The sequence below is a fragment of the Tursiops truncatus genome, chromosome 19, assembly GCF_011762595.2.
Source record: "Tursiops truncatus isolate mTurTru1 chromosome 19, mTurTru1.mat.Y, whole genome shotgun sequence".
Classification (NCBI taxonomy): domain Eukaryota; kingdom Metazoa; phylum Chordata; class Mammalia; order Artiodactyla; family Delphinidae; genus Tursiops; species Tursiops truncatus.
In genome coordinates, this window is record NC_047052.1 from 30,653,940 (window position 1) to 30,679,696 (window position 25,757).

A 25,757-nucleotide genomic window follows, 5' to 3' on the forward strand; every position below is an offset into this window, starting at 1 on the left:
TGGCGGTCTCGGGCCCCACAGCGACGCCAGGGACTGAGGACCGAGCAGGGGCGGGCACCAGGCGGTCGGGCGGCGACCGGGCTCCTCTCTCGGACTCCTGCCCCGAGCCCGGCCCCGCCCTGCCTCGGGTTTCGAAAACCCGCAGCCATAGCCTGCCTGAATAACAGCGGTGGCCACGCACAAACCTGTGGGCGGGTCTCCATGGTGACTGGCGGACGCTGTGACCAATTATGTACCGGCGTTTGTTTCCGCCCCATCCCTCCCCCGGGGCCGATACTTCCGTGACTGACAGTTCCCTCTGGACGCTGTTACGTAAGGGGAGGGTCAAGTGCGGCCCCACCCGAACCGAGCAGATTTGATTGGCAGGACCTAGTGCTGCCGCCCCAACGCCCCCGGAAGAACGTCCTTGACGGACAGGTGTAGGAGCCACTCGGCGCCGCGAGGCTGGGCGGAAGCGTCCGGGTCCAAGGGAGGGGGCAAGGGGCGGAGCCGGAGGCTGGGAGCCGGGCTGGGCGGGGCGGGGAGTAGGTAGGGGCTGGGCTGGCTCTGCGGCCAGAGATGCTGAGGGGCCGCGACGGCGCTCTGCAGCCGGGAGCACTGCATTAAAAACACCGAGGTGGGGTGCGCTGCCAGGCCGGTGGTAGGTACGCGAGGGATGTCGAGTCCTCAAACGCGGACCGCCAGCGTCCTCGGGGCCGGCATTTGTATACCCTACCAGGGGCCCTCGACTCGGTAGCGACGGCGGCCGCACTGGGACACGGGGGCGGGGCTGGGCACCTGTCCGCGTTCGTAGGCACCTGCTGCACCGGCCGCCGCGGGGCCCGGGGCCTGGCGCTGGGGGCTGCCCGGGAGCGGGGCCGGGCCGGCCTGAGGAGGGGAGGTGAGCCGGACCGGTTCGCCCCGTCCGGGGCCCGCACTCCTCGGCCCGCTCCCCACTCCCGGCTCTGTCCCCGCTCCCAGGTTGAGGGGGGCGTCCGAGGCTCGCAGCCCCCCACCAGAGGGTCTCGCGGGCCTGGCCGGCCTCGAGCTATCTGCGAGGTCGGGATTTGGCTCCTGCCTTGCATCATCCCGAGACAGGTTTGTCCAGATTCCCTGCGTGCGCGGAGATGGGTTTCCGCCCCGGGCGCGGGTGCCCGTCCCGGCTTTCCCCAGAGAGACGGGGCAGAGGCTGTTTTCATCTTTTCCCTGGGCCCTGCTCCGTCGCCTCTTAACATGGAATTTAAGGCTGTTCGGGGTGATGTGCCTATTTAGGAACTATGGTACATAGGAGGTAAGCACCGCCCGTCTCTTAAGTTTTGGCTCAGGACAGGTGCGGATCATTCTTATAGGGCCGAGCTACGACTTCTCAGCTGTATGATATAAAGAGACAATCATGTGTTGTTTGTACGACCAGACCAGCAGAAATTCTAAAGTTGTTTCGGAATGAGTAGGACGTGCCTTGTGTTTTCTTCCATCTATGTCACTCCTGTTGGAAAAATGCTGTACTGTGCCTGGGTAGATAGCTATTAAAGAGTGTAGTTGCTCATGAAAAGCGTGCTACAATTTCTCGATTATGTCGTCGCTGGAAACAAAGGCAGCAGTAGACAATACCTCCTTCTTAAAGACAGGAGGAACTGGGACTAAGTTTTATTTCATTCTTAAGGGCAAAGTCATAGAATCTTTACGTGTTAGACTTGGAAGGGACCTTACAGGTGACTGATCCACCCCAGTAAATTTACATGGTGGTGAGCGCTGTATCCCAGGGGGACAGGATTCCCTGTTAAATCAGGTCTGTTCTAGATGATGGTTGGGTGCTGCACATTACTCTGGATCTGAAAACCAGTGTTGTTCTTATTTGCACCAAACAGGAACATACACACCCACACAGTTTTGATGTCCCAGCCATTTTGGCTTGTATCATAGTTACCTTTAAAGACAGATTTGCAGAGAGCTCTCAGCAATAAGTTGCTACTTACTGGATGTAAGTCATCAGGTAGGTGGGAGAACCAGAATCCTCATTACTTGGATTCAATTATTGGGTGGCATTGTATCTTGGAAAGCAAAGCAGCAGTAATGGGCACTGGTTGGGTATGGGACCCACCTGTGGATGTCATAGGCTCGGCAGAAAACAAATTTTTGCTGATTAGGGACATTTGGTACATGCTTCTCTAATGATTTGCTTCTTACAAATTTTGTAAAATGTTGCTTTAAATTTTTACCCTTTTCACCTTCAGCTTGTTGACTGGTGCAAGTAGGAATTTAGCAGAGCTCTGTTTTAAACATGACCAAGCCTGGGGGAAGTCACCAGAGCAGACAAATTACTGTTCTTACGCTCCGCTTGCTGCTTGTCCTTTGCCTCTTCCTTTGTATTTTTAGTAAATGACCCACTGACTTGGTGACTTTTGAGACATGCTTTCTTATCCACTTTGCATAATTCTGCTGTTTCCACACTTGAAGCAGTTGGAAAAGGTCGTTTTTTGTTTGTTTGTTTTGTGGATGGTCCAGACAGGACCCAGTTCTCCCTCCCCCTCTGTCTCGTATGCTCTGCCTTTGGTTGCTAGTTTTGTGGGAGAGAATCATTCTGTACTTAAGACACTCTCAAATCAGCTCCCTTGGATCTTTAATTCCCATAACCCTGAGAACTGTGATAGACCTTTTGTGTCAGTGGGTACAGTGCATTCTGAACCTGGCTTTCCCAGTAGTTAAATGCCTAGACATTATGCTAGTAGCAGCTGCTGTAGTCCATATCTTTTGCACTTCTGGCACCAGAGCTGAACTGTGTCACTGAATATTCTGAATCCTGGCCAAGGACTTGGTACACAGATTCCTGTCGGCATTTAAAGATGGGAAAGAAATTGGAGTCAGGAGAGGGAGGGGGTATAGAAGGAAACTATTTCTAAAGATTTTTCCCCCTAGGTTTTTATAACTACATGTTATATAACATTATACTGTATTTCTGCTTAGAGATACAGATTTAGTTCTTAACTATTTCAGAAGTCTTAACTGTTGGTGTTGGTCTGTTTCTCTGTTTTCCCATCTCATTTTAAGGTAAAGTGAATTCTGCGGACGGAAGAGTTTGATGACACAGACCACTGAATTTCTTTGTTTGGAGTACACGTTATGAACCCTTTCTGGAGCATGTCTACAAGCTCTGTACGCAAAGTAGGTATAGTTGATAAATTTACTGAGGAAACCCATCTGTGTCAGACCAGAGGCCAAAATAATTCATACCAAGGTTGCCTATAATGTTAACAAAATTACCTTGTTTTTCTAGTTTAGGTTTTACTTTTGGGAAACAATTATTTGGTTGATTAAAGTCAGTTTCTGAGACCAAGATCACATCTCAAATAGAAATCATTCTAGTAATCAAAATTCTGTTATTTTGACTTAGGTTATATTTACACATGATGAAATTTGTGACACTTTATTGTAGTAGTCTTTTGACAAACTGCAAGATTTCATGGTTAGAGAAGTGTTGGTTGGGCAAGACCAGTCCAATATGGTCAAGTCAGACTTGAGGGCACTGGTTTAAGTTTTCTAAATAAAATACATTTTAGGGAAGCTTAAAATACACAAACAAAAAGAAAATGAATGTCACCCATAATTCCACGTGTAAGAGAACACCACTATTAATCCTTTTTCCTGTACACGATGTTGTGTACGCTTTTAATACAGCTAACTCCGCAGGCTTTGACTGCGCTTGAGCCGAGGAGATGCCTGTGAGACGGCAGTTTAGCCTCTGACTCATTTACCCCTCTGTCTTTGACTAAGAATGACAGTTTATACTGATGGTAGTCCAGATGTGGAAACGTGTCCATTAGGGACAAGATCAAAATCAGACCCATGCAAGTGAGAGAACAGCTTCATTCTTAGTTTCTAACCGAAGTGGTGGCATCAGGTAGTGACTGCTTTCAGTCCTCTATACTATTTATTTTGAGATGCTTAGCACCCGACTTTCTACAGCTAAATGCTAGGGGACCTTTCTAGTCTTGTCTAATTGTGTAGTAACCCCTTGCCCTCTTTCTGGGGCCGCCAGGAGAAACCATTTCTTTCTCCGTTTCAAGTAAATCCTGTAAATATTGGCCTTATTGTCTTTATAGGCTGCAGCTGATGCATGAATTTTCTTACGATTTAGCCTTGCTTCAGCTTTGCTCTGCTCTCTGTAATAGCCTGCCTGCTCAACAGACTTTCAGGTCATCTTGATCATGGTGCTAGAATGTCCTTGTAAAAGAGTAACTCCAGCTTTTCAGTCAAAGACTAAAGGACATCACATGTAGTCTTGTGATTTAAGAATCATCCTAACAAATGTTCTCACCGCTTCATCTTGAATAGCGATCTGATGGTGAAGAAAAGACATTAACAGGGGATGTGAAAACCAGTCCTCCACGCACTGCTCCAAAGAAACAGCTGCCTTCTATTCCCAAAAATGCTTTGCCCATAACTAAGCCTTCATCTCCTGCCCCGGCAACACAGTCAGCAAATGGCACGCATGCTTCTTACGGACCTTTCTACCTGGAATACTCCCTTCTTGCGGAATTGTAAGTTCTGAAACAAACGGGTTAACTTTTGAATGACCCTTGAAGGTGAAGAATGAAACTTATTCTGAAGGACTCAGTAAACAGCAGCCATTTAATCTTAAAGCTCAAACCCATCCCCCTCCAGTATTAGCCTTAATGTATATAGGATGGACTCTATTGCTAGCAAAATCACCTTTCTTCACCAAGGCCTAAGTGGTGTTATATAAATATCCTCTTCTAAAAGTAATGATTCTTATCGAGAGCTTGGCTAAGTAAGATTTAAGGCAAATGTGTGCTTGAATTTCCATGTCTGTTTTGGAGAGCAAGGGGGGGGGGAAACAGATTTATTAAGCAACCAGGAACTTAATTTTGGTCTACCTTTATATGAGGTGAGGAACTCACCTCTGAAGAGGTTGTTGTAGAGGGTGGGACAGTGGGAGGGTGGCGATCTATTCTTTCTTGGGTCAAACCCAGCTGGAGGTTTGTGCTCCATTCTGGTGATCACCCTGTAAGAGGCATCTATCCTGACAGACTGAGGAGAGGGTCCCCAAAAGAGATGGTCCCAGGAGGAGATGGTCCCAGTAGGCGGAGGTCAGGAAGCCTGACCTTGGCAGTCAGCAGTTGAAGGAACGGGAACCACTGACTTGGAGAAAACCTGGAAAGTACTTATTAAAGCTGTCTTCACCTGAAGGTCCGTCATTAGAAAGGGGATTTGACTTATTCTGTATGACCCCCAGGGGCAGAACTAGGCCATTATGGGGAAGTTTTAAAGATTTGGGCTCCATGTAAGTAAGAACTTGACTGGTCACAGAAGTCAAAAATTGGACTGAAGTTGCACATATCAGTAGAGTGTGAGGAGACGGGCACTTCCGCAGAGTCTAGTAGTGGTACCACAGTGCTTGGCCCATCAGAGGGGCTCAAATAGTGATTGAGTGCAGATGGCCTTTGATTTGATCATTTGTTATGTGGGCAGAACGTCTGGAGAATTAATTCTGAATTTCAGTCATGTAAAACTTCCTTTGTACATGAAGTTTAATTTTAAAAGCATCCTCCAGCCGTCTCTCACTGTGCTAACGTTGTAATGGTCAGAGGGTCTGAGGCCCCAGTGTAAATGGCGAGTGTGATTTGGTAGCACAGGTCCCTTTAGCTTTATAATGGAAGCCTGTGTTTGAGGCGAGGCAGTGAGTTGGACAGGCTTCTATTGTGGCATTAAATCTGCTGTCTGTATTAGGACACAAAATTGCCTTTTTGGCAAACCTCACTGTAGTAGATACATCTGCCAACCATGCTGCTGTTGACAGCATGGGATAACTACTTTAAAATGATTGAAATACAAGTGTGGTAGCAAATAGGTCATAAATAAAAACAGACAGCTGAGGTCCAATAAGCTGCTTCGCAGTAACATTCAGGATTGGCAGGTTAATGTGTCTTAAGACCCTCAGTCAACATTGTTCTTTTCAAGGTCTGGTCACAGTGTTACTTGTTTAGGCTCACAGCTCAGCTAAAACAGGAACAGAGCAGAATGGCTGTCAGGTGACCAGGTCCCAGAAGAGCCAGTGCAGCCTCTGTCTTCCCTTGTTTCAGCACCCACCGTTTCCCACGCCACGGCCCACAGAGTTCAAGTGTCTGAGTTGGGGGTAAATTCAGGAGCAGAGTACAGTGTGAGCGCCTCAGGCTGCCTGCCTTCTACCAGGAACACTGCCGCACCGACTGGTGTTCAAACTTAAAATGACCCCCAAATGAGGGTAATTCCATGGAATTTTAATGTCTTAATTACCTAAAGTTGTATTTTAAAAAGGCTTTTAAATGTGTGTGGGTAAGATGTGTTGTTCATGGTCACAAAAGCAATAATCGTACAGATACTCGCACTGACCTAAAATTTGATGTCCAGAATTACCTACAGGTTGGTTTCCAAGGTGGTGTTTTGGGGAAGCTGATTTCTGGGTGGAAAACTTGATTGTGTATCCCTGTTCGGCTTTAATTTCTTAATCTGGGGCCCTTATTTGGCTGTGTTTCTCTGTAAGCATGTGTTATGAAACCAGTAAACAGGCAGCAGTCAGGGCCAGGTGAGAGATTGTGATGACTCTGTCTGTATGGTTAGAGTATCAGCTGCCCTTCAAGGGACTATTCCTTCTTTCAAAAAATGAACGTGGGTGGTTTGGTCTGTATGCCGTTTCCATCTGTGCAATCTCACTGTTCTGCCGCTTCTGTTTTAGTACCTTGGTTGTGAAGCAGAAGTTACCTGGTGTCTATGTGCAGCCATCTTATCGATCTGCATTAAGTAAGAAGGATTCGCTCTTTTTATAGCATATTTGGTTCCTCTGACACAAACTTAGCCTGTAACTCTTTTTATTTTTTCCTACAGTGTGGTTTGGAGTAATATTCATACGGCATGGACTTTATCAAGATGGTGTATTTAAGTTTACAGTTTACATCCCCGATAACTACCCAGATGGTGACTGTCCAGTAAGTTGGGGATACAGTCTGGCTTCTTTTCTTTCTTGGACCCTTACTGCAGGAAGAGGGTATAAGGGGCTTTAAAGATTTCTTGGTTCTTTTCCTGGCCTAATACTTTTATGATTTCAGTTTCCCGAAATGTCTTGTCTACTCAGTAGTCTTTCAGGGGGACTTTTTGCTTTGTTGCATCTTTTGCCATGCTAGCCTCTGCCTTCAGCTTTACTTGTTTCTCTGCTCAGGGTGTGCAAGTGAGGCTGGAAGCTGTAGTACAGCTCTCACTACGTGAATTGCGATTGTTATGCTGTGGTAGAGAAGGGCGACTTTTCCCCTGCTTCACTGCAAAATTTAGTCTTACAGGAAAATGGTGAAAGTAGTTAGGTGTCCCTCTTGAGGCAGCTCTTTGACTTTAAGCAACAAAACTGCCTTGTCCTGAAGCTTCTTTTACAACTTATCCGCGTGGGTTTAATATGCTCCATTGCTTCCATTAAAGGATGTGTCTCTCTTTCAATGTAGCGTTTGGTGTTTGATATTCCCGTCTTTCACCCGCTAGTTGATCCCACCTCAGGTGAACTGGATGTGAAGAGAGCATTTGCAAAATGGAGGTTAGTAAATAAAAGTTTCGTGTGGTGACATAAGCCAGCAAGAGGAAGCCTCAGTAATCCTGCCATATTTCCCTTTAGGCGGAACTATAATCATATTTGGCAAGTATTGATGTATGCAAGGAGAGTTTTCTACAAGATTGATACAGCAAGCCCCCTAAACCCAGAGGCTGCAGTACTGTATGTTACTTTGCTTTGTTATGTAAGATAAATTTGAAGAGATAGCAAAGTAGATTATGTTGGTAACCTTTTGATTTAAACTTTTAACACAGGTACGAAAAAGATATTCAGCTTTTTAAAAGTAAAGTGGTTGACAGTGTTAAGGTGTGCACTGCTCATTTGTTTGACCAACCTAAAATAGAAGACCCCTATGCAATTAGGTAAGTGGTACATTATCAAGATAAACTACACTCTGCAGTACTGTGCTGCTGTTTTCCAGGTGGCCTTAGAATGGGGATTTAAAAGGAAAGTGTATAATCTGTTAGCCTACAACCTTTCTAACTTGGTATCAGCTTGATTTCTGCTTTCAACGTGGACTGACACATTGTGCCAATAGCAAGCTATTTAATGACTTTGGTTTCCTAAGGATCCTTGTAATGTGCTCATTCAAATGTAAGGACTTTTCTTTCCAGTTGGAGCCCCTCTTAAACTCCCATACCCCAACCAACTTACAGATGTGGTGAAAGGAGGGAAGCTGAACAGTGTGAATAGTGTGAATGATGGGTTCCTTGAGCATTGTGTTAGTTTATGTTGAGGAAGGGTGTCTGCAGGAGTATTGAAAACAGAAGCGATTGAGCTCTTGGGCAGCACTGGTGTTGCTGTGCATAGTGGGAGCGGTCAAGGGCTTGGGCTCTACGGTTAGACTGAGTGACTTTTGCACTTACTGGCTTTGGTGACCCAGAGCGATTACGTAATTTTACTGTGCCTCACTTTCTTCAAGTAATAGGACTTCAGGGGTGGTTGTGAGGCTTACATGAGCTAACCCATGTAAAGTGCTAAGGGATAGTTATTGTGAGAAAGTCATTTAGATAATGTCTAAAACTTACATATTGACAACTGATTAAAGATTGTTCCTTGTTAACTTTTGTTAGGGGAAGTGGGTTAAAAATGTAAAAAACAATGGATGTTAAACAAATTTAGTAAGCTATTTTTTAATATTTTTCTCTTCCCGAAGCTTTTCTCCATGGAATCCTTCTGTACATGATGAAGCCAGAGAGAAGATGCTAACTCAGAAAGTAAGTAGATTACCAGTTTGGAAATCGTTAACTCACTGTTTCCTTTCTAAAATATCTTCACTGGAGACTACTCAGTATATACAAATAACTTTTGAGGAAACAAATTTGCACAGTGCTGAAATCCCCTCATCAGTCATTTTTTAATGTCTGTTTTTCATTGTGCCTAGAAGAAGCCTGAAGAACAGCACAATAAAAGTGTTCACGTTGCTGGCCTGTCATGGGTAAAGCCTGGCTCAGTACAACCTTTCAGTAAAGAAGAGAAAACGGTAGCAACTTAAGAGCTGGCGAATCTGGTGCACCGTGCACTTTCCTGCTGGACTTGGGCTAGTAGAGCTGACCAATGGCAAAGGACTGCCTGCAGAGTAAAACGGTGTGCGCAGTGACTGGTGTCAGTGTTGTCCGTGTATGCTTAGGTTCTAACAGCAAGTTCTGGAAACCTCTCTTTACGTAATGCATTACTTCTGTCAGAAGTGTCTTCAGGGTGGTTATCTAGTTCAGTACTCCAAATTCTTGGGGACCTGGAGGCTTATGCATTTTTCTGAATATAATGCTAAAGGTAAGTTGCATTCATTTAAACTAATGAAGTAGGCGGAGTTCAGCACTATCTAATGATTTTTAAATCAGTGGTTTCAGGTGTACATATGTTAGGATATGGAGAGGAGATGTATAGAGAGAGCAGTTTCCATAGCTTATTAGCACTTTTAAGTGGAAGAGCATTTGAACCTCAGTCTTCAGCCTACTGTGTTACTGATATACAAACTGCTGTCACTGAGGTACATATTAGGTGAGTGAGAAGAAACCAGAACACTTGTTCATAGTTTTTTTTTTAAGCAAATTACTTATTGTATTTTTATGGCAGGAGGGAGAAAAAGTGTTAAAACGGTTTCTAATGAAGTCAGATATTTAAATGATGAATGACTAATGTGTTTCGTAGAGACAATAAACCAATAAATGATTGTTCTTTGTCATTTATGCAGGACATTAAATACCCTTTTCTCAATATAACTAAACAAAGATTAATTTATAAGTGCTTTATTGAAAAATACTTATTTTCATATAAAATTACAGTAGCAGTAAGTATCTTGAGAGGTTTTATAAATATTTTTGCAGAACACTATTCTAATTGAACAGTGTAAGTAAGTTCCATATTTCTTTCAGAGCAATATGAAGTTACCTAGTAACTTTGTTTATACTGATTCAATTTACAATTGAATTTTCTCCCTAATAAGATTATTCATTCAACTTTAAAACTGCTGGAACAATAGTGATTAATAAAGGTATATATAGATAATTCAGTAGCTGTTAAATTAACATTTTCTAATTTGTATAAATGGTACTATGTACTAATAAAAACCTAAATTCTCCAATCTATTTTTTAAACTTCCAGGAACACACCCAAAGATATTTAAAATATATCACCTTAATAAAGACACACGTCTTTTGGATAACTACCTCCTAAAGGAAGAGGTCATAATTTTTCATAATCTCTTAATTCAACTTGATTTAAACTCTTTACTAGCCAGCTGATCCCTATCAACAAAAAATGGAGAATTTAAAACACATGCCCAAAACCAAAAGGTAGCTATTGGGGCTTTAACAATTTTTAAAAAGTACAAAAGCATCAAAGAAGATACTGAATTAAGTTCAGCCTAGAAGTTTTGTACTTAATGAAGTTCACATTGTAGAAAGTGCCATTGCAAATATACAGCAAAATCTGGGTTCCAAAATCATGCTTTATACAGCCCTAAAGTGCCACTTCTTATACAGGTTCACTCACACACTGCACACCAGTCAAGCACTTGTCACACTGCACCACACCTAATGGGGAGAGGGGAGAATTACACAAAGGGAATGGGAGACTGGACTCATAACCTAGGACCTTCAAATCTGGGCGCTCTACCTTGTCACCTTTTAGGAATGCAAAAATCTTACACTCCTACCAAGTGTTTTAGGACAAAAATACCTACTTTTGCTTTTCATGAGGGCCAGGTAGGAATGAACTGAAATACAGTTCCTCTGCTGGAACACGCTAACAGAGACCTCTTATACACACGTTTGAGTGCGCTCTGTTCTCTGCAATTCTTGTAGTAGCTTTGCCAAAGAGTTAAAAAAAATCCAAGTTTGGATTCTAAGCAGCCTTGATGGCAAGCACTGAAAGGTAGGGAAAAAGGCAGTTGGGATAAGTAAAAATATCCTAAGGATACTGGAAGGATTAAGGAAAAGGGCCCCATAATCCAGCATGCATTACATGATGCTGCTAAACAGAGTTTGTGAAAAGACAGTTTCAGTACAACAGACTAACCTCAGTGGGAACCTCGGTCATTAGCTACATCTTGGAGACGGCGTAATAAGGCAGAATGATTTTCTGGGCAAATTCTTTTTGCAGGTGATTCACTTCCATCTTCCAGAAGAATCCCTCTCTTTTTGGTTGGCGTTTCTCCTGTCCGTATCATACTGTTAATTTCTCTCAGTCTCTGGGGGGGCAGGGGGTTAAAAATAAATATAAAAACTTTAAAATTCTAATACACATAGTTCAGTGTTAAGTCAAAGAACCTCAAATAAGTTAAGCGGTTTATCTTGAAGAGTTTGAACATCTTTATAAAGAAACGTACTACCAAATTTTATGTCCTTCCAATTTCACTTCTCAGCTGCCTGACATTGATGACTATCTGGGATAGAGGCAGAGTATTTCTATTTTTTAACAAGCTCCAGAGGTGATTTTGATGTAAGCTTTTCCACAATGTAAGAGTTCACAAATTTATGATTTTTTTTTACAAAAGTTATAGAGCATCACATTGTTATGCCACATTTAATCAGTTTCATACATTTCCATTTTCTTTTTAAAAAAATAGCACGACTTTACACAGTATTAGGCCATTTTTTCCCCAGTCTAGTGTTACTCATTTTTTAACAGCCATGGAATTTCACAAGAGAAGCCTTAATTCCCTAAGGCATCCATTGTAGGTAATTTATTAGTATGATCTAGAATTCTAGAATGTATTGATATTAGTTACATGTCATCCTTGGGAGAACTGAGAAAAATTCAGGCCAATTATTTTCTGCATTCTCTGGTTCACATGAAGAACTCGGATTGAGAAAAACTTCGCCAGAGGGCTAGAGAGACTGGATTTATTTATAGGTGCCTTCAGCACTAAGTTTCTCCAAAGCCCCAAAAGTTAGCTATTGCATTATTTTCTGGTAGTTAAAAAAATTTTTTTTCATGTGCTGCTAATGTCATTGTCCATGTTTCCTAGTGGAAAGCATACTGAGCACATTTCATATGCATTTATTATAGGAAATTTCAAATATATACGGGAAAGTAGAAGTGTATAGTGAACCCTCACATGACCATCACCCTACTTCAACAATTTTGGCCAGTCTTATTTGATCTATACCCCTCATTCATTTCTCACCCCCCAGATTGTTTTAAACCAAATCCTAGATTTTTATTTTACTTTTATTTTGAAATAATAGGCTTTTCTGAGGTTTTAAATAAAACCACCAGTTTTTCATTATCAGTATATGCACCTTCTCAAATTTCAACCGTCTTAAGAAAGCTTTCCTCTGACTGACTCTTCTACTCTTTGCCTCCCTAAGTCTGCTCTGCACTTCCTATCTCTAGTCTCCCATTTACTTGAATATTCCTTAAATTGTTAACTGTATACACTAATTGTATAAATGTTATTTGTATATAATGTGTATACATCATTATATTATGAATATACTGTGCAGTGTATAATTGTGTACCTTACTATACATAACACATTAATATACATTAATGTAGAACATACATTTATACATTGCACATTAATATGTATAAATTTACAGTACAGTCTGTATAATCTAGTACCATCATCAATACCAAAGACATTTAATAGAAATTTAAAGATAAACATTAATGTTAAAGTAAATATTCAGTTTTCCCACTTGTCCCCCAAATATCCTTTATAGCTGTGCTTTTCTATGCAGGATCCAATCAGTCATCATGCCTTGCATTTGGTTGTCATGTCTGTTTAGTCTCCTTTACTCTAGATCAGTACTCTCCCTACCATCTATCTATCATCTATCTCTTCATGATACTGGCATTTTTTGAGAGTCTAGGCAATGTGTTATATATGTGTTTTTCCTAAGCAATCTTTATAAATACAAATATCACTTAAGGACCTTTAAGATGCAGGTGCACTCCTTAACATAGCATATGATTCCTAGGGATCTAGCCTTACTGCCTCAAGAACTTTGTTTCCCTTCCCTTATCTGCTCCATCCTGGATGCCCTTCCTTCTACCCCTCAGCAATCTGCTAACTTTTCATCCATTAAGGCTTCACTCAAGCTTCCCTCCCCATTGCAGACTGAGGCAGATGCTACCACTTAAATCTGTGCTAATGTAACACTGTCCAAGTGTCCAAAATGCCCATTTCTCCCCTTAGACTGAGACACTTCCTGTCCCAGAAGGAGGCACTTAGTAAATAAATCAGTTAAGGGATCCAAATTTTCCTTCCCTAACTGAAATTTGGAATTTTAAAAGTTTTACAAATGGAATAAAAAAATAAAATTCCAGATTTATAGCAGAATATTCAAATGTACAAATAGGAAATGGGAGGAATGAAAATCCAGATCCCTTACCCTATCTCCAGCTCTAAAGTTCTCCCCCAAAACCCTTGTTTTTTTGCTGCTTTGGGACTTACTGGTCACTCTTCCTTGACAGATCCCATCACTCATGTGAGTACTGAGGGTTTCCCAAAAACCCTGTTTCTAGAATCCTAAGCATTTTGGGGTTAATAAAGGCCAAGATTTATATTAGGCTCACCTTTGAAGGACTGTTGCTGAAGTAGTAGAAAATCTTTTCTCGAGGAGAAAGCATTGCTTCATTTTTATGCGGGGATATGTACACAGGATGATTTTGAGACAACTGTATTCGGCGAGGAGAGCCTGTTCTTACAAACGGATAGGGAGAGAGTGGAGGAGCATCCATCTGTTTAACAAAAAAAATTTCTAAGAAAGGTAAACGAAATTTCTAACCAGGTGCTTTTTTTTTGAAAATGGTTATTTTTATTGAAAGAGTGAAGAGGTATAATAAACCAGTAGCTTTATGAAGGGTAGATAGTGATGTATTAGCGGCAAAAATTTAACCTAAAGAAAACCATACAAATAGCAAACATCTAAGTGCTTTCTTTGTGCCAGTCACTGTTTTAAGCATTTTAAATACATTATGTAATTTAATCCTCACAACAACCCTATAAGCGAGGGACTACTTCTAGTCCCATTTTATATATAAGGAAACAAGATACAGAGGAAGTTAAATAACTTGCAGGGTCACCACAACTGGTAAGTTTTGGATAATTTGAACCTATGCAATCTGTCTCATATTACTATACTTTGTAGGGAATCCAAATATCATCTTGTTTAATGCTTCACAACAGTAGAAATTATGTTGGTTAAGCCCATTATTTGTTAGAGACTTCCTTAGTCTTACTTAACAAAAAGAATTATTTGTAAAACTAGTTTACACAGAAGCAGCTCAAACATAAGTGATTCCTCATTCCTCACAAGTGAAAAAAGTGTGAAATGATCCTCATCAAACTTACTGCATTTGCCTGTGAGTACTTCATGGCAAATGTTTTAATTTGTTTTATGTAGATGTTGTTGTAGAACTGAATAAGGTCTCCCCTCTCCTCCTCTTCCACATCACTGTTGGCACCTGTGAGACGAGTAGGTGTAGGAGGGGCACTGCTAGGCTGTGGAACTGGCAAGGTGCTGCTTGACCTCATGACAGGACTGGAGTCTCTACTGGCTATAACCGGTGGAACAAAAAGTGTTAAACAGGAAGACTGCTAGTGCAGATTGCTTTTAAAAAGAAAATTCAGTAAGGTAAGGTTGAATGGCTACCTGCTCTACTTACTGAACAGCAGCAAATGGGCACTCTTATTCTTCATACCAAGGAGCAAAGCACAGATAAGATATTAAATACTAACTTAAGGGCTTCCCTGGCGGCACAGTGGTTAAGAATCCGCCTGCCAAAGCAGGGGACACGGGTTCAAGCCCTGGTCCAGGAAGATCCCACATGCCACAGAGCAACCAAGCCCGTGCACCACAACTACTGAGCCTGCGTTCTAGAGCCTGTGAGCCATAACTACTGAGCCCACATACCACAACTACTGAAGCCCACGCGCCTAGAGCCCGTGCTCCGCAACAAGAGAAGCCACCGCAATGAGAAGGCCACACACCGCAACGAAGAGTAGCCCCAGCTTGCCGCAACTAGAGAAGGCCCATGCGCAGCAACAAAGACCCAATGCAGCCAAAAAGAAATTAATTAATAAAAAAAAATACTAACTGTACTACCATGCTATTAATGTAGCAAGGGCTTACTGAGTAGTTTTCATTAATTTACACCAAGCTTTCTAGGACCTGAGCCCTGCATTAAGTGGTATAAACCAACAATTAAGGATAGTGTTTCCATAGCATGGTTTCTGTTGACATGCCACATTTTTCTCAAACTCAAGTCAACAAATGCCTGCCTTCTCCATCCTGTGCTAATCCCTCTAGAGAAAAGTGTTATGCACAATGTGCCTCAAAGCCACGGGATAAAGGACAAACAGCTCTGTGACTAAATTTAGAATTTGGTTTATTGTCCAACAAATCTTTTGCCAATAAAATATTTTCATAGTTTCTACAACAGTAATTTATTAATCCTTAGTCCTAGGCCTAAAAAATAAGAGAAGCTTTTAATTTCATTTTATAAGTTCATAAAGATCCCACTTACTTCTGTCTTTGTTTAGTTCTGTTGGAGAATTCTGATGACTTCTGCTGTCACTGCTGCCAGAATTTCTTCTTTTCCTTTTCCCTTTTATCAGAACACTTCTATACACCTTTAGACAGGTCATGAGGAGGGAACAGAAACGAGTTAGTTATTGAGCACATCCTAGACTATGTGACTTTGACATGTTATTTAATTCTCACAACTCCATATAGTAGTAGTTTTCCTACTCAGGGGAGGTTAATAAATGCAGCCAAGGTTACATATCTATTAAATAACAGATACAGGATATATACATCAGGGCCTGTCAGGCTTCAACTTCCAAGTACTGCCTACAATACTACAGAGCAGTAATAATACGCAATTGTAAAATCAAGTCATTCTAAGTCAAATATCAATACAAAGATCTCACATACCTACCTACCTCTTGAAACAAATGAATAGCATTAAAGGTAAAATGAGTTTTAAATTTTCACTTAATGCCGTTTTGGTTAAATGTACAGCATTATGTTTCCTAAACCAGACTGAATTCAAGGTGACACAGAATCCAAACACCTTCCGAATTTACATCTATCTTGTGATTACCTGAATTAAAAAGGAATCAGTTATTTCACATCATTACCTTTTGGTGAAAAGAGAACTTAAACTAATCAAGATGTGTAGCTGTCTGTTAATCAAGATGCGTTGCTATCTGTCAATAATTAAATAAGATTAAAATAAAGACTTCCCTTAAAGTAGAACCTTAGTTTTTTATCCTGGAGAAAAAGCCACAGAATCAGCTGTAGTTAACTTTTTTGTATGCCTCAAAGACTTTGATCTTTATTTTCAGCCATGAGAGAAAATGTAGTAAGTTACCTGGCTCCGGGCCTGTGGCTGAGTCCTATAGCAACGCATAATATTCTGGAAGGACTTGTCTTCTTTTGTGACCTGGCAAAGAATAAGAGTTCTCTGAGAGAGAATTTGACTTCCAGCATAATACTATGAGATGGTCCGTGAACCTGCTCCTCAGTGAAACTGGTGAAAATTATATTAAAAAACATCATTTAAAGCCTCTGGAAATGGCCCTAAAAGGCATTTAACAAATGAAGAAATATATATTCAAGAAAATCTACTAAAATTCAGTAACAACAGAGGGAATAAATGGTATTTGAGCCAAGACCTAGAATAAAAAATTATAGTAACAAAAAATTCATCAGAGGAATGAAACACTAGATTTGAACTGGCAAAAAACATTTAGCAAACCTGAAGATGGAGTTGTGCAATCCAAAGAACAGAGAAAAAAAAAGCATGAGGAAAAATTAACAGAGCTTCAGAGAAATGTGGCACACCAAGAGAGTGTGGGAGTACCAGGAGGAGGGGAGGGAGAGGAGTTGAAAGAAATGTTCAAAGAAATAAAGAAACATTCCCAAATTTATTTTAAAAACAATCTATATATCCAGGAATTTTAACAAATTCCAAGTAGGACAAATGCAAAGAGCTCCATACCAAGACATAGAGTAGAAAAGCTGAATGCCAAAGAAAGGGAGAATATCTTGAAAGCATCAAGAGAAAAGCAACTTTTTGCTTACTAGGAAACTCCGATAAAGTAACAGAAAACTTCTTATTAGAAACCATGGAAGCTATGAGACGATGGACAAAGTAAAAACTAAGGATCCAGTATCCAACAAGGTTATCTTTCATAAATGAAAGTGAAATAAATACAATCTCACATAAACATAAAGAAAGAAAATATGCTGCTAGCAGAACCATCTTACATGAAAATACTAAGGAAAGTTCTTCATAATAAAAGTAAGTGACCCCAGGACTTCCCTGGTGGCACACTGGTTAAGAATCCACCTGCCAATGCAGGGACACGCGTTCAAGCCCCAGTCCAAGAAGATTCCACATGCTGCGGAGCAACTAAACCCGTGCACCACAACTACTGAGCCCACACGCCTAGAGCCTGTGCTCCACAACAAGAGAAGCCACCGCAATGAGAAGCCCGTGCACTGCAATGAAGAGCAGCCCCCACTTGCCGCAAATAGAGAAAGCCTGTGCGCAGCAACGAAGACCCAACACAGCCAAATAAATAGATTAAATAAATAAAATAAAATAAAAAAATAAAAGTTAAGTGACCCCACACAAATTCAAATACAAGTGAAAAAACAAAGAGCAATGGTAAAGATTGTTATGTAACTGGAAATGCAGTATAAAATGCATATTTCTTAACTGATTTTTTAAAAATTGTATAAAACAACATACATACATGAAGAAACGTGATATATATATTTGCCAAAAATAGCACAAAGGAGGAGATTAGGAGGAAAGCTATTCTAGGCTAAGGAAATGACTCCAGATGACAACTCAAATCCCCAGGAACCAACAGAGAGAAATAAGGTAAATAAGTAAATAGTGAATAAGGTTAATATGATAAAAGCTATAAATAAATACTTGCACTTCTTTCTTGTCTCAGCTCCTTTAAAAGTCATAAAAATATTAAATAATAACAATGTTTTTGAATTTATAACATTCATGGATATAATATGTATAACAATACTACCACTGTATAACAAAAAGGAAACAGTTACATAGAAGTAACACTTCTATATCTCACTGGCATTCAGTTACTATAAATTTGAAGCTGTTTTTCATAAGTAAAGATGTATATGTGGGGGTTGGAGGAAGTGGGGAGATGCTGATCGAAGGGTACAGATTTCCAGTTATGAATAAATTTTGGGGAACTAATTTGCAGCATGATGACTATAGTTAACAAACTGAATTGTATACTTGAGAGTTGCTAAGAGAGTTGATCTTAAATATTCTTACTACCAAGAAAAAGTAGCTGGGTGGTAATCATAATGCAATATATACATGTATCAAATCATCACACTGTACATTCTATACTTATACAATGTGATATGTCAATTATATATCAATAAAGATGGGGCAAAAAAATGGGGGGAGATAGAGCAAAAAGAAAAAGAAAAGTATATGGTAAGCCTCAAAGAAACCACTAAGAAAAATAAAGTTGAAAAGTCATCACTGAGGGCTTCCCTGGTGGCGCAGTGGTTGGAAGTCCGCCTGCCGGTGTGGGGGATGTGGGTTCGTGCCCCGGTCCGGGAGGATCCCACGTGCCGCAGAGTGGCTTGGCCCGTGAGCCATGGCTGCTGGGCCTGCACGTCCAGAGCCTGTGCTCCGTGGCGGGAGAGGCCACAGCAGTAAGAGGCCCGCATACCGCAAAAAAAAAAAAAAAAAAGTCATCACTGAAATTAAAATGCCATGAATGCACATGAAAATGAAAGCAGTAAAGGAGGAAGAGAGTATCTGAAAGACATGAGACATATATAAAAAACAAAAAGTAAAATGATAGATGTAAATCCAGTTACAACAATTATGTTAAAATATGAATAGATTAAACAACAAAATCAAAGGCAGAAATTGTCCGACTAGATAAAAAAAGAGATCCAACTACACTCCCTATATAAGAGACACACTTTACATTAAAACAAACAGATATGAAAGAAAATGATGGAAAGAAGGTATATCATGCAAACAGCAACCCTAAGAAAGCTGGGTGGCTATACAAATATCACACTATAAAACTGACTTTAAAACAAAAAATAAAAGTTACTAGAGATAAAAAGGGACATTTCATAATGATGATGGGTCAATCCAACAGAAAGGTACAACAATTAAAAACACACATGCAAAAAAACAAACAAAAAACACATGCACCTAATAACAGAGTACCAAAATATATGAAGTAAAAACTGACAGAAATGAAGGGAGAAATAGGCAATTCAATAATAATATTTAGAGAGCTCAATACCCCACTTTCAATAATGGATGGGTACTAGATAGAAGATCAACAAAGAAACAGAAGACTTTAACACTATAAAAAACACTAAAAAACCTTACAGACATCTATAGAACACTCCACCCAACAATAAAATACACATTCTTCTCAAGTGCATATTGAACATTCTCCAGGATAGACCATATGCTAGGCTACGAAACTTCAATAAATTTAAAAGGATTGAAGTAATTAATACAAAGTGTGTTTTTTGACCACAATGGATTGAAACTAGAAATCATTAACAGAAATTTGGGAAACTCACAAATATGTTGAAATTAACACACCTAGATAACCAGTAAGTCAAATCAAAAGAGAAATCAGAAAACACTTTGAGATGAATGAAAATGAAGACACAACATACCATAACTTATGAGATGCAGCTAAAGCAGTGCTTAGAGGGAAATTTATAGCTCTTAATGCCTATAGTAAAAAAGAAGAAAGATTAATTACCTAACCATTCATCTTAAGACACTGAAAAAAGAAGAGCAAAAACTAAGCCTAGGGAATTCCCTGACGGTCCAGGGGTTAGGACTTGGCGCTTTCACTGCTGACGGCCTGGGTTCGATCCCTGATTAGGGAAATAAGATCCCACCAGCCGTGCAGCACACCCAGGAAAAACAAACAAACAAAAAAAAAAACTAAGCCTAAAGCAAGCAAAAAGAAGGGAATAATAAAGATTAGAGCATATAATAATAAATGAAACCAAAATCTCGTTCTTTGACAAAATCAACAAAATTGATAAACCTTCAGCTACACTAAGATAAAAAGAGAGATTGTTAAATTACTACTGACAAAGAATAAAAAGGACTAAAAGGAATATTATGAACAACTGTGTGCCAACAAATTAGAAAGCCCGGAGGAGACAGACAAATTCCTAGGAAGACATACACTACCAAAATTGATTCTAGAAGAAACAGACAATCTGAATAGACTCATAACAAGAAAAAGAATCATCCATCAATAAACTACCCATAAAGAAAAGCACAGGTCCCAAACGTTCATTGATCAGAAAGTGAAATATGGTTAAGATAGCAATAGTCCCCAAACTGATCTACAGACTCAACATAATCTCTATCTGAACCCCACCTGACTTCTTTGTGACAAGAAGTCAGAACTGACAAATTCATAAAGAATTTCAAGGGATTTAGACTAGCCAAACAAACCTTGAAAAAGAAGAAAAAAGTTACCAATGTTAAAACTTGAAACGTTTGTTTTAAAATGGGTAATGTTATGTGAGTTTCGCCTCAATAAATTATTTTAAAAAACAAAGTCAGATAATAAAAAGTGTTGATGAGAATGTGGAGAAATAAGGACCTTCATATACTATCAGTGGAAATGTAAAATGGTGCAATGACTTTGGAAGACAGTCTGGCAGTTCCTCAAATAAACATAGAGTTTACCCTATGACCCAGCAATCCACCCTAAGGTATATACAGAAGCAAAATGAAAAGATGTCCACACAGAAACTTGTATACAAATGTTCATAGCAGCGTTATTTATAATAGCCCCAAAGTAGAAATAATCTAAATGTCCATTACTGATGAATGGTAAACAAAATATTATATATGCATACAATGGAATACCATGTTCCAACATTGACTGTGGTGATTGTCACACATACCTATGAATGTACTAAAATCCACTGAGCTGTGCGTTTTAAATGAGTGAATTATACAGTATGTGAATTTTATCTCAATAAAGCTGTTAAAAGTGTTCTGAGAGTAAGGAAGTAGCATCTTTACTTTTTCCTTTAAATTCCTAATGGTACTCACCTTTGCCATCACATAAATGGCACACATTAACAACTGGTCCAGATGTCTGTCCATCATAAGTTCAGGACACTGAATTATGGAGAATTCAAAACAGGTCCAGATTTTTTTCCTCAGTTCATCTGAAATATCCAATTTAGCACAAAGGTCCCGAAGACGGACACCTGCTAAGTGATAAACCTAGTAGATAAACAAAAATATCTCAAACTTTGTTTATCTAACCCTTGTATTTCCCAAGCTCTAGAACTGGTAAGGGTACATTTTTCTTTAGAAAAATTACCTTTCTAAAGAAAAGCGATAAAGAGCTGGTCTTCCTGGGTCTAATATTGCTGCTGGTTAAAGGTAGGCCTTGTTTCTGCTGTTGTCCACCTGGGGAAATCTGTTGAATGGCCACCTGACCAGGGACTTGCAAGGTCGTTCCTGTCACCTGTTGAGAGCTTAAACTTCCAGCCAGGGCCTGAGCACTGAGGGGCTGGATGGAGCCAGTCACAGCCTGTGCCTGCCCCCCAACATTGACTTGGACTGGGAAGAATGTTATTCCTCCATTTTCATTGGCAATGCCTAAAATTTGTTTCAGAGAAAAAAAGCATGAAGAAAATGTTGATACTATAAGATTCTCCAGGCGGAGGTTTTCAATTATTTCCCCTCCCAACCCCTTTCCCCCACTCTTCTCTCATATCATCATTCCAGCCAAATTTTGAGTAACTTTCTAATAAGTGCCACAGAGAAGGAACGCAATATTCAACTCTGCCTTCCTTACCTTGTACAGGAATAGTCACTGTTTGTCCATTGTTGGCTGTGACAGTGGCTGTTGCCATGGTGACCAAAGTCTGTCCAGGAACTGGTGTGACAGAAACAGCTTCCCCAGATACATTCTGCACAGGGACAGCATTGACTAGAGGCTGTGGGGGGATGCGGCCAGGTGTCCCTCCATCAGTGGGGCTATCATTCTCAACAAATAGCCGCCTTCTGGTAGAGCTGGCTGTTGGGGAGCTGTACCTATCGTATAATGTGGTTGGAGACGTTATGCCTAGGGTTAAAAAAAAAAAAATCATTTAACTCAAGGAGACAGATCTGACTTCCATCCTAGAAGTGATGTTCACAACCAATTAGTGTTTGAAATACTATATAATCAAAAAACAAAAATTACAGGAGTCACATCATAGCTACATTCAATGAATGAAAATTCAACTGAATACTATTAAGAGCAAGATTTAAAGGAAGGATTTTTCTCTATGTGTCTCACAGTGTTCCCTTCTTCACTCCACCTTTTGCTAAATCAAACTAGACTTTGCCCTCCACTACCACAGGGTCCTGAGGACTGAGGGGCAATTTAAATAATTTTCTATTTTTCTACCATATTCAATTCCTACAGAACACTCATGTAAGATGTGATTTCACTGTAAAGATACTACTTGATAAGACTGATGGATTTGATATTACTACGTATCATCTGGGAGCATTTACCCCCTGTTTTATGCATTTTCATCTTTGTCATTTTTTACATGTAGAAAGTTACTAAAATTCAATTCGGTTCTTTAGCAAGAATGGACATACATGTTTTGGATTCAATTAAGCTTAGTTTATTTTTTTTTTAAACAACTTTACTGAGATATGATTCACACATATTTCACCCACTTAAATTGTACAGTTCAGTGGTTCTGGGTATATTACTAGCTTTCTAAAATTGTGGTAAAATACGTATAGCATAGGACTTGGCATTTCACCCGCTGTTAAGTGTACAGCTCAGCGGCACTGCATTCACAGTGCTGTGCAAACACCAACACCATCTTTTCCAAAGCTTTTTCAACATCCCACACAGAAACTCTGTTAACCATTACAGTTAAGTATTCACACCACTGTCTGAATTTTTGAGAGGCATCCCTTTCCCTCTTCCATGTCCAGCTGTAAAAACTGCACATCACTGGGTTTTAAATATTAAAATCTATGTAGGGAGTTCATAAGAGGACTGACAGGAGCAGTTCTGACAGACTGCGGCTTAACATTATAATTTCCTGGTGATACAAAAGCAAATAAATGTACTAGATTTATATTTGGAACAAAGCTGCAGAGTTAGGAAAAATACACTAATTATGATCATTATCTCTGGAAAAAACACAAGGTCCTATTGTATAGCACAGGGAACTATATTCAATATCCTTTGATAATCCATTATGAAAAAGAATATGTATAACTGAGTCACTTTGCTATGTAGCAGAAATTAACACAACATTGTAAATCAACTATACTTCAATAAAATTTTTTTAAAAGTGTTTCAAGGACTTCCCTAGCGGTCCAGTGGTTAAGACTCCATGCTTCCAACACAGGGGACACAGGTTTGATCCCTGGGTGGGGAACTAGGATCCCACATACCGTGGGGCATGGCCAAAAAAAAAAAAGTGTTTCAAATTATGATCATTATCTTGTAAAATATTAAAAGACCTCATGAAAATGGAGAAGTGATAAGTACAAAAAAATGAAGTTTAAAGTCAAGTCCTAATCCATTGATTAGGGAAGGAAAAACTCTACAGAAATAGGACTGAGGAAGACCAGCTATCAGATCTATGGGTCTGAGTGGATAATAAGCAGAAAAATAAACCATTAAGCCTTTATGCCTCTTCTTTCAAAAATGAGTAAGTTTTCATATAGATCATCCATATTCATTGAATATGCACTGACATAGAGTGATTCCTCATTTTAAAACTGATCTTTCTTCTATAGCCAGTGCTTATCAATTACATTAAAAAGTTGATCTAGAAACAAGAATGTCCTTCTAATGGAATCCAAGGATTTAGAACTCTCTGGATTTACAGAATTGCTTTTTTTAAAAAGTAGTTTTATCTGATGTAAACTTAAACGTTGCACCTGGCAGATGTTATAAAGAACTGCCTAAAATGTAACCAGATGAAAAGCAAAATTTCCCTTTTCTGTACCTCAGGGCCAGCAATGCTGTTGTATTAACCAGGGTAGCACTGCTCAACTGACAAGAGTCAAAGCTGAACATGCTTGGGAATTCCCTGGCAGTCCAGTGGTTAGGACTTGCTTTCACTTCCACGGCCCGGGTTCAATCCCTGGTCAGGGAACTATGATCCCATAAGCTGCAAGACGCAGCCAAAAAAAAAAAAAAGAAGCTGAACATGCTCAGGCCATTCAGTCCTCTTAACTCAATGGCTCATCTGTACCTAATTAGATCTTACACTCTACCTTTAAGAAGATTTTTCTGTTTCTTCCGATTTTAAAAGCAATACATATTCATCTTAAAAAATTTACAGAAATCACCTAGAATTCTATTACCCAACAATAATCATTAATAGTTTGGTTTTTCCATTTCAGCCCTTTTGCATGCTTATAGAAAAAAGATACACTTAATAAATAGGAATCACATTACTATACGGCATTCTATCTATTTTAAAAGACACTTGACTTTGCACGCATTTTCCTGTGTTCTTTAATATTTTTCAAAAGCGTTGAAGTGATCCATGTGGTATTATAATGTACAGAATATTTTCTTCTATATACACCCTACTAACTTCACTTGTAGTTTTAGATGGAATTTAAATCTCCAGATGCTAGGCCCCAAAATACTTCCCTTAATATTTTAAACTTACTTCTTCCAAGTCCTCCAGCATCAGCACGAACTTCACTCACCCTTCTGGGAGTCAAAGGGGAGCCAGCAATACAAATTTCATCCGCTCTTTCCAGGTTCTGAGGTGGCATGACCTATTAGGGAATGTTTACACAGAATGCCATTATTCAAAAGAGTATTTTAATTAGAAATATAATAATAATCTAAGGCAAAAGAAAACTATCTTGGCTCATCAGTTATTCCACCTAAATAAAATCCCCTGTCTTTTCCACTTTCATACTGAAGTTAAAAAAAATTCTGGCAGGCTTAAAAAATTCAAATCTAATAATTGGATACTAAATATAAATTAACCTTCATTACTGATTTAGAGAATTAGACAACCATTTTAAGGTATTGAAACTTGATTAGAAAATCAAGAAAGAACACTGAACTCTTACTCTGTCACTGAAACCTTGGGGCAGTCACAAGTTATTTCTGACTCTTGGTTCCTCTTAGATATAGGGGTGATTGTACCAAATTAAACCCAGCTATTACCCTCCCATACTTATGAGGAAGATGCTAAGTTTAACTGTGGTCGGTGAAAGAGAATTATGAATAGACTATATATTGATATACTTTTATCATAGAAAGATGTTAACATCTTTTCACAAACCTCTTCACACGTAGGAACTCTGTTTTCATTGTCTCTAATTCTGTCCCAGAGTGGAGACTCTGGTTTCCATGCCAAATGATCCAAGATCTGTTCTTCAATCTGATTAAGGTGTTTTACCACCTCTCTACAAAGGCCATCTTCTGCTCTAATGAATACTTCTATCACCTGAAATTTTAAAAAATGTCTTGGTTTGTTTAGTAACAATAATTTTTTAACAAAAAAAATTGTTCAAGTGCAAAAGCAAAATTGGTAAACTTATTTAAGTTTTTTTACATATTTATAGAAACAAAAAAGTCAATTTATCAAAAATTACAAGTTTAAGGAATAGTACTATTTTGAAACAGGTGCTCTTCCTTTCACTATCTTTATAAATA

The 25,757-nt window shown here is 39.6% G+C and overlaps 2 protein-coding genes across 11 annotated transcripts in view; one reads left to right on the forward strand and one right to left on the reverse strand.

Annotated features, from left to right (window-relative positions):
• Positions 1-513: 513 nt before the first annotated feature.
• On the forward strand, positions 514-9,743 carry AKTIP (AKT interacting protein). 7 transcript variants are annotated; one of them, XM_019932523.3, is made up of 10 exons: positions 514-640; positions 3,028-3,141; positions 4,312-4,517; positions 6,713-6,777; positions 6,862-6,962; positions 7,467-7,555; positions 7,634-7,732; positions 7,825-7,932; positions 8,727-8,787; positions 8,955-9,743. In XM_019932523.3, the coding sequence occupies exons 2-10, from the start codon at positions 3,100-3,102 to the stop codon at positions 9,063-9,065; spliced, it is 882 nt and encodes a 293-aa protein (XP_019788082.1). In that variant the 5' UTR covers positions 514-640; positions 3,028-3,099; the 3' UTR covers positions 9,066-9,743. The 7 variants fall into 7 exon arrangements, with proteins under 7 accessions (XP_019788082.1, XP_019788087.1, XP_019788089.1 ...); XM_019932528.3 differs by having other exon boundaries at positions 8,958-9,743; XM_019932524.3 differs by having other exon boundaries at positions 526-644.
• The window catches only part of RBL2 (RB transcriptional corepressor like 2), a 51,584-nt gene continuing 29,216 nt past the window's right edge, over positions 3,390-25,757 (reverse strand). For 2 of the 4 annotated variants that reach the window (XM_073795584.1, XM_073795585.1), the window contains 10 exons: positions 25,384-25,548; positions 24,754-24,865; positions 21,906-22,175; positions 21,426-21,706; positions 21,149-21,325; positions 16,397-16,468; positions 15,548-15,653; positions 14,373-14,578; positions 13,595-13,759; positions 9,804-11,261 (listed from right to left, as the gene is read on the reverse strand). In XM_073795584.1, the coding sequence (XP_073651685.1) occupies positions 11,091-11,261; positions 13,595-13,759; positions 14,373-14,578; positions 15,548-15,653; positions 16,397-16,468; positions 21,149-21,325; positions 21,426-21,706; positions 21,906-22,175; positions 24,754-24,865; positions 25,384-25,548 (1,725 nt within the window). In that variant the 3' untranslated portion in view covers positions 9,804-11,090. Of the gene's footprint in view, positions 4,316-9,803; positions 11,262-13,594; positions 13,760-14,372; positions 14,579-15,547; positions 15,654-16,396; positions 16,469-21,148; positions 21,326-21,425; positions 21,707-21,905; positions 22,176-24,753; positions 24,866-25,383; positions 25,549-25,757 lie in introns of those variants that run through there. The other 2 variants (XM_073795583.1, XM_019932520.3) reach the window with 2 other exon arrangements.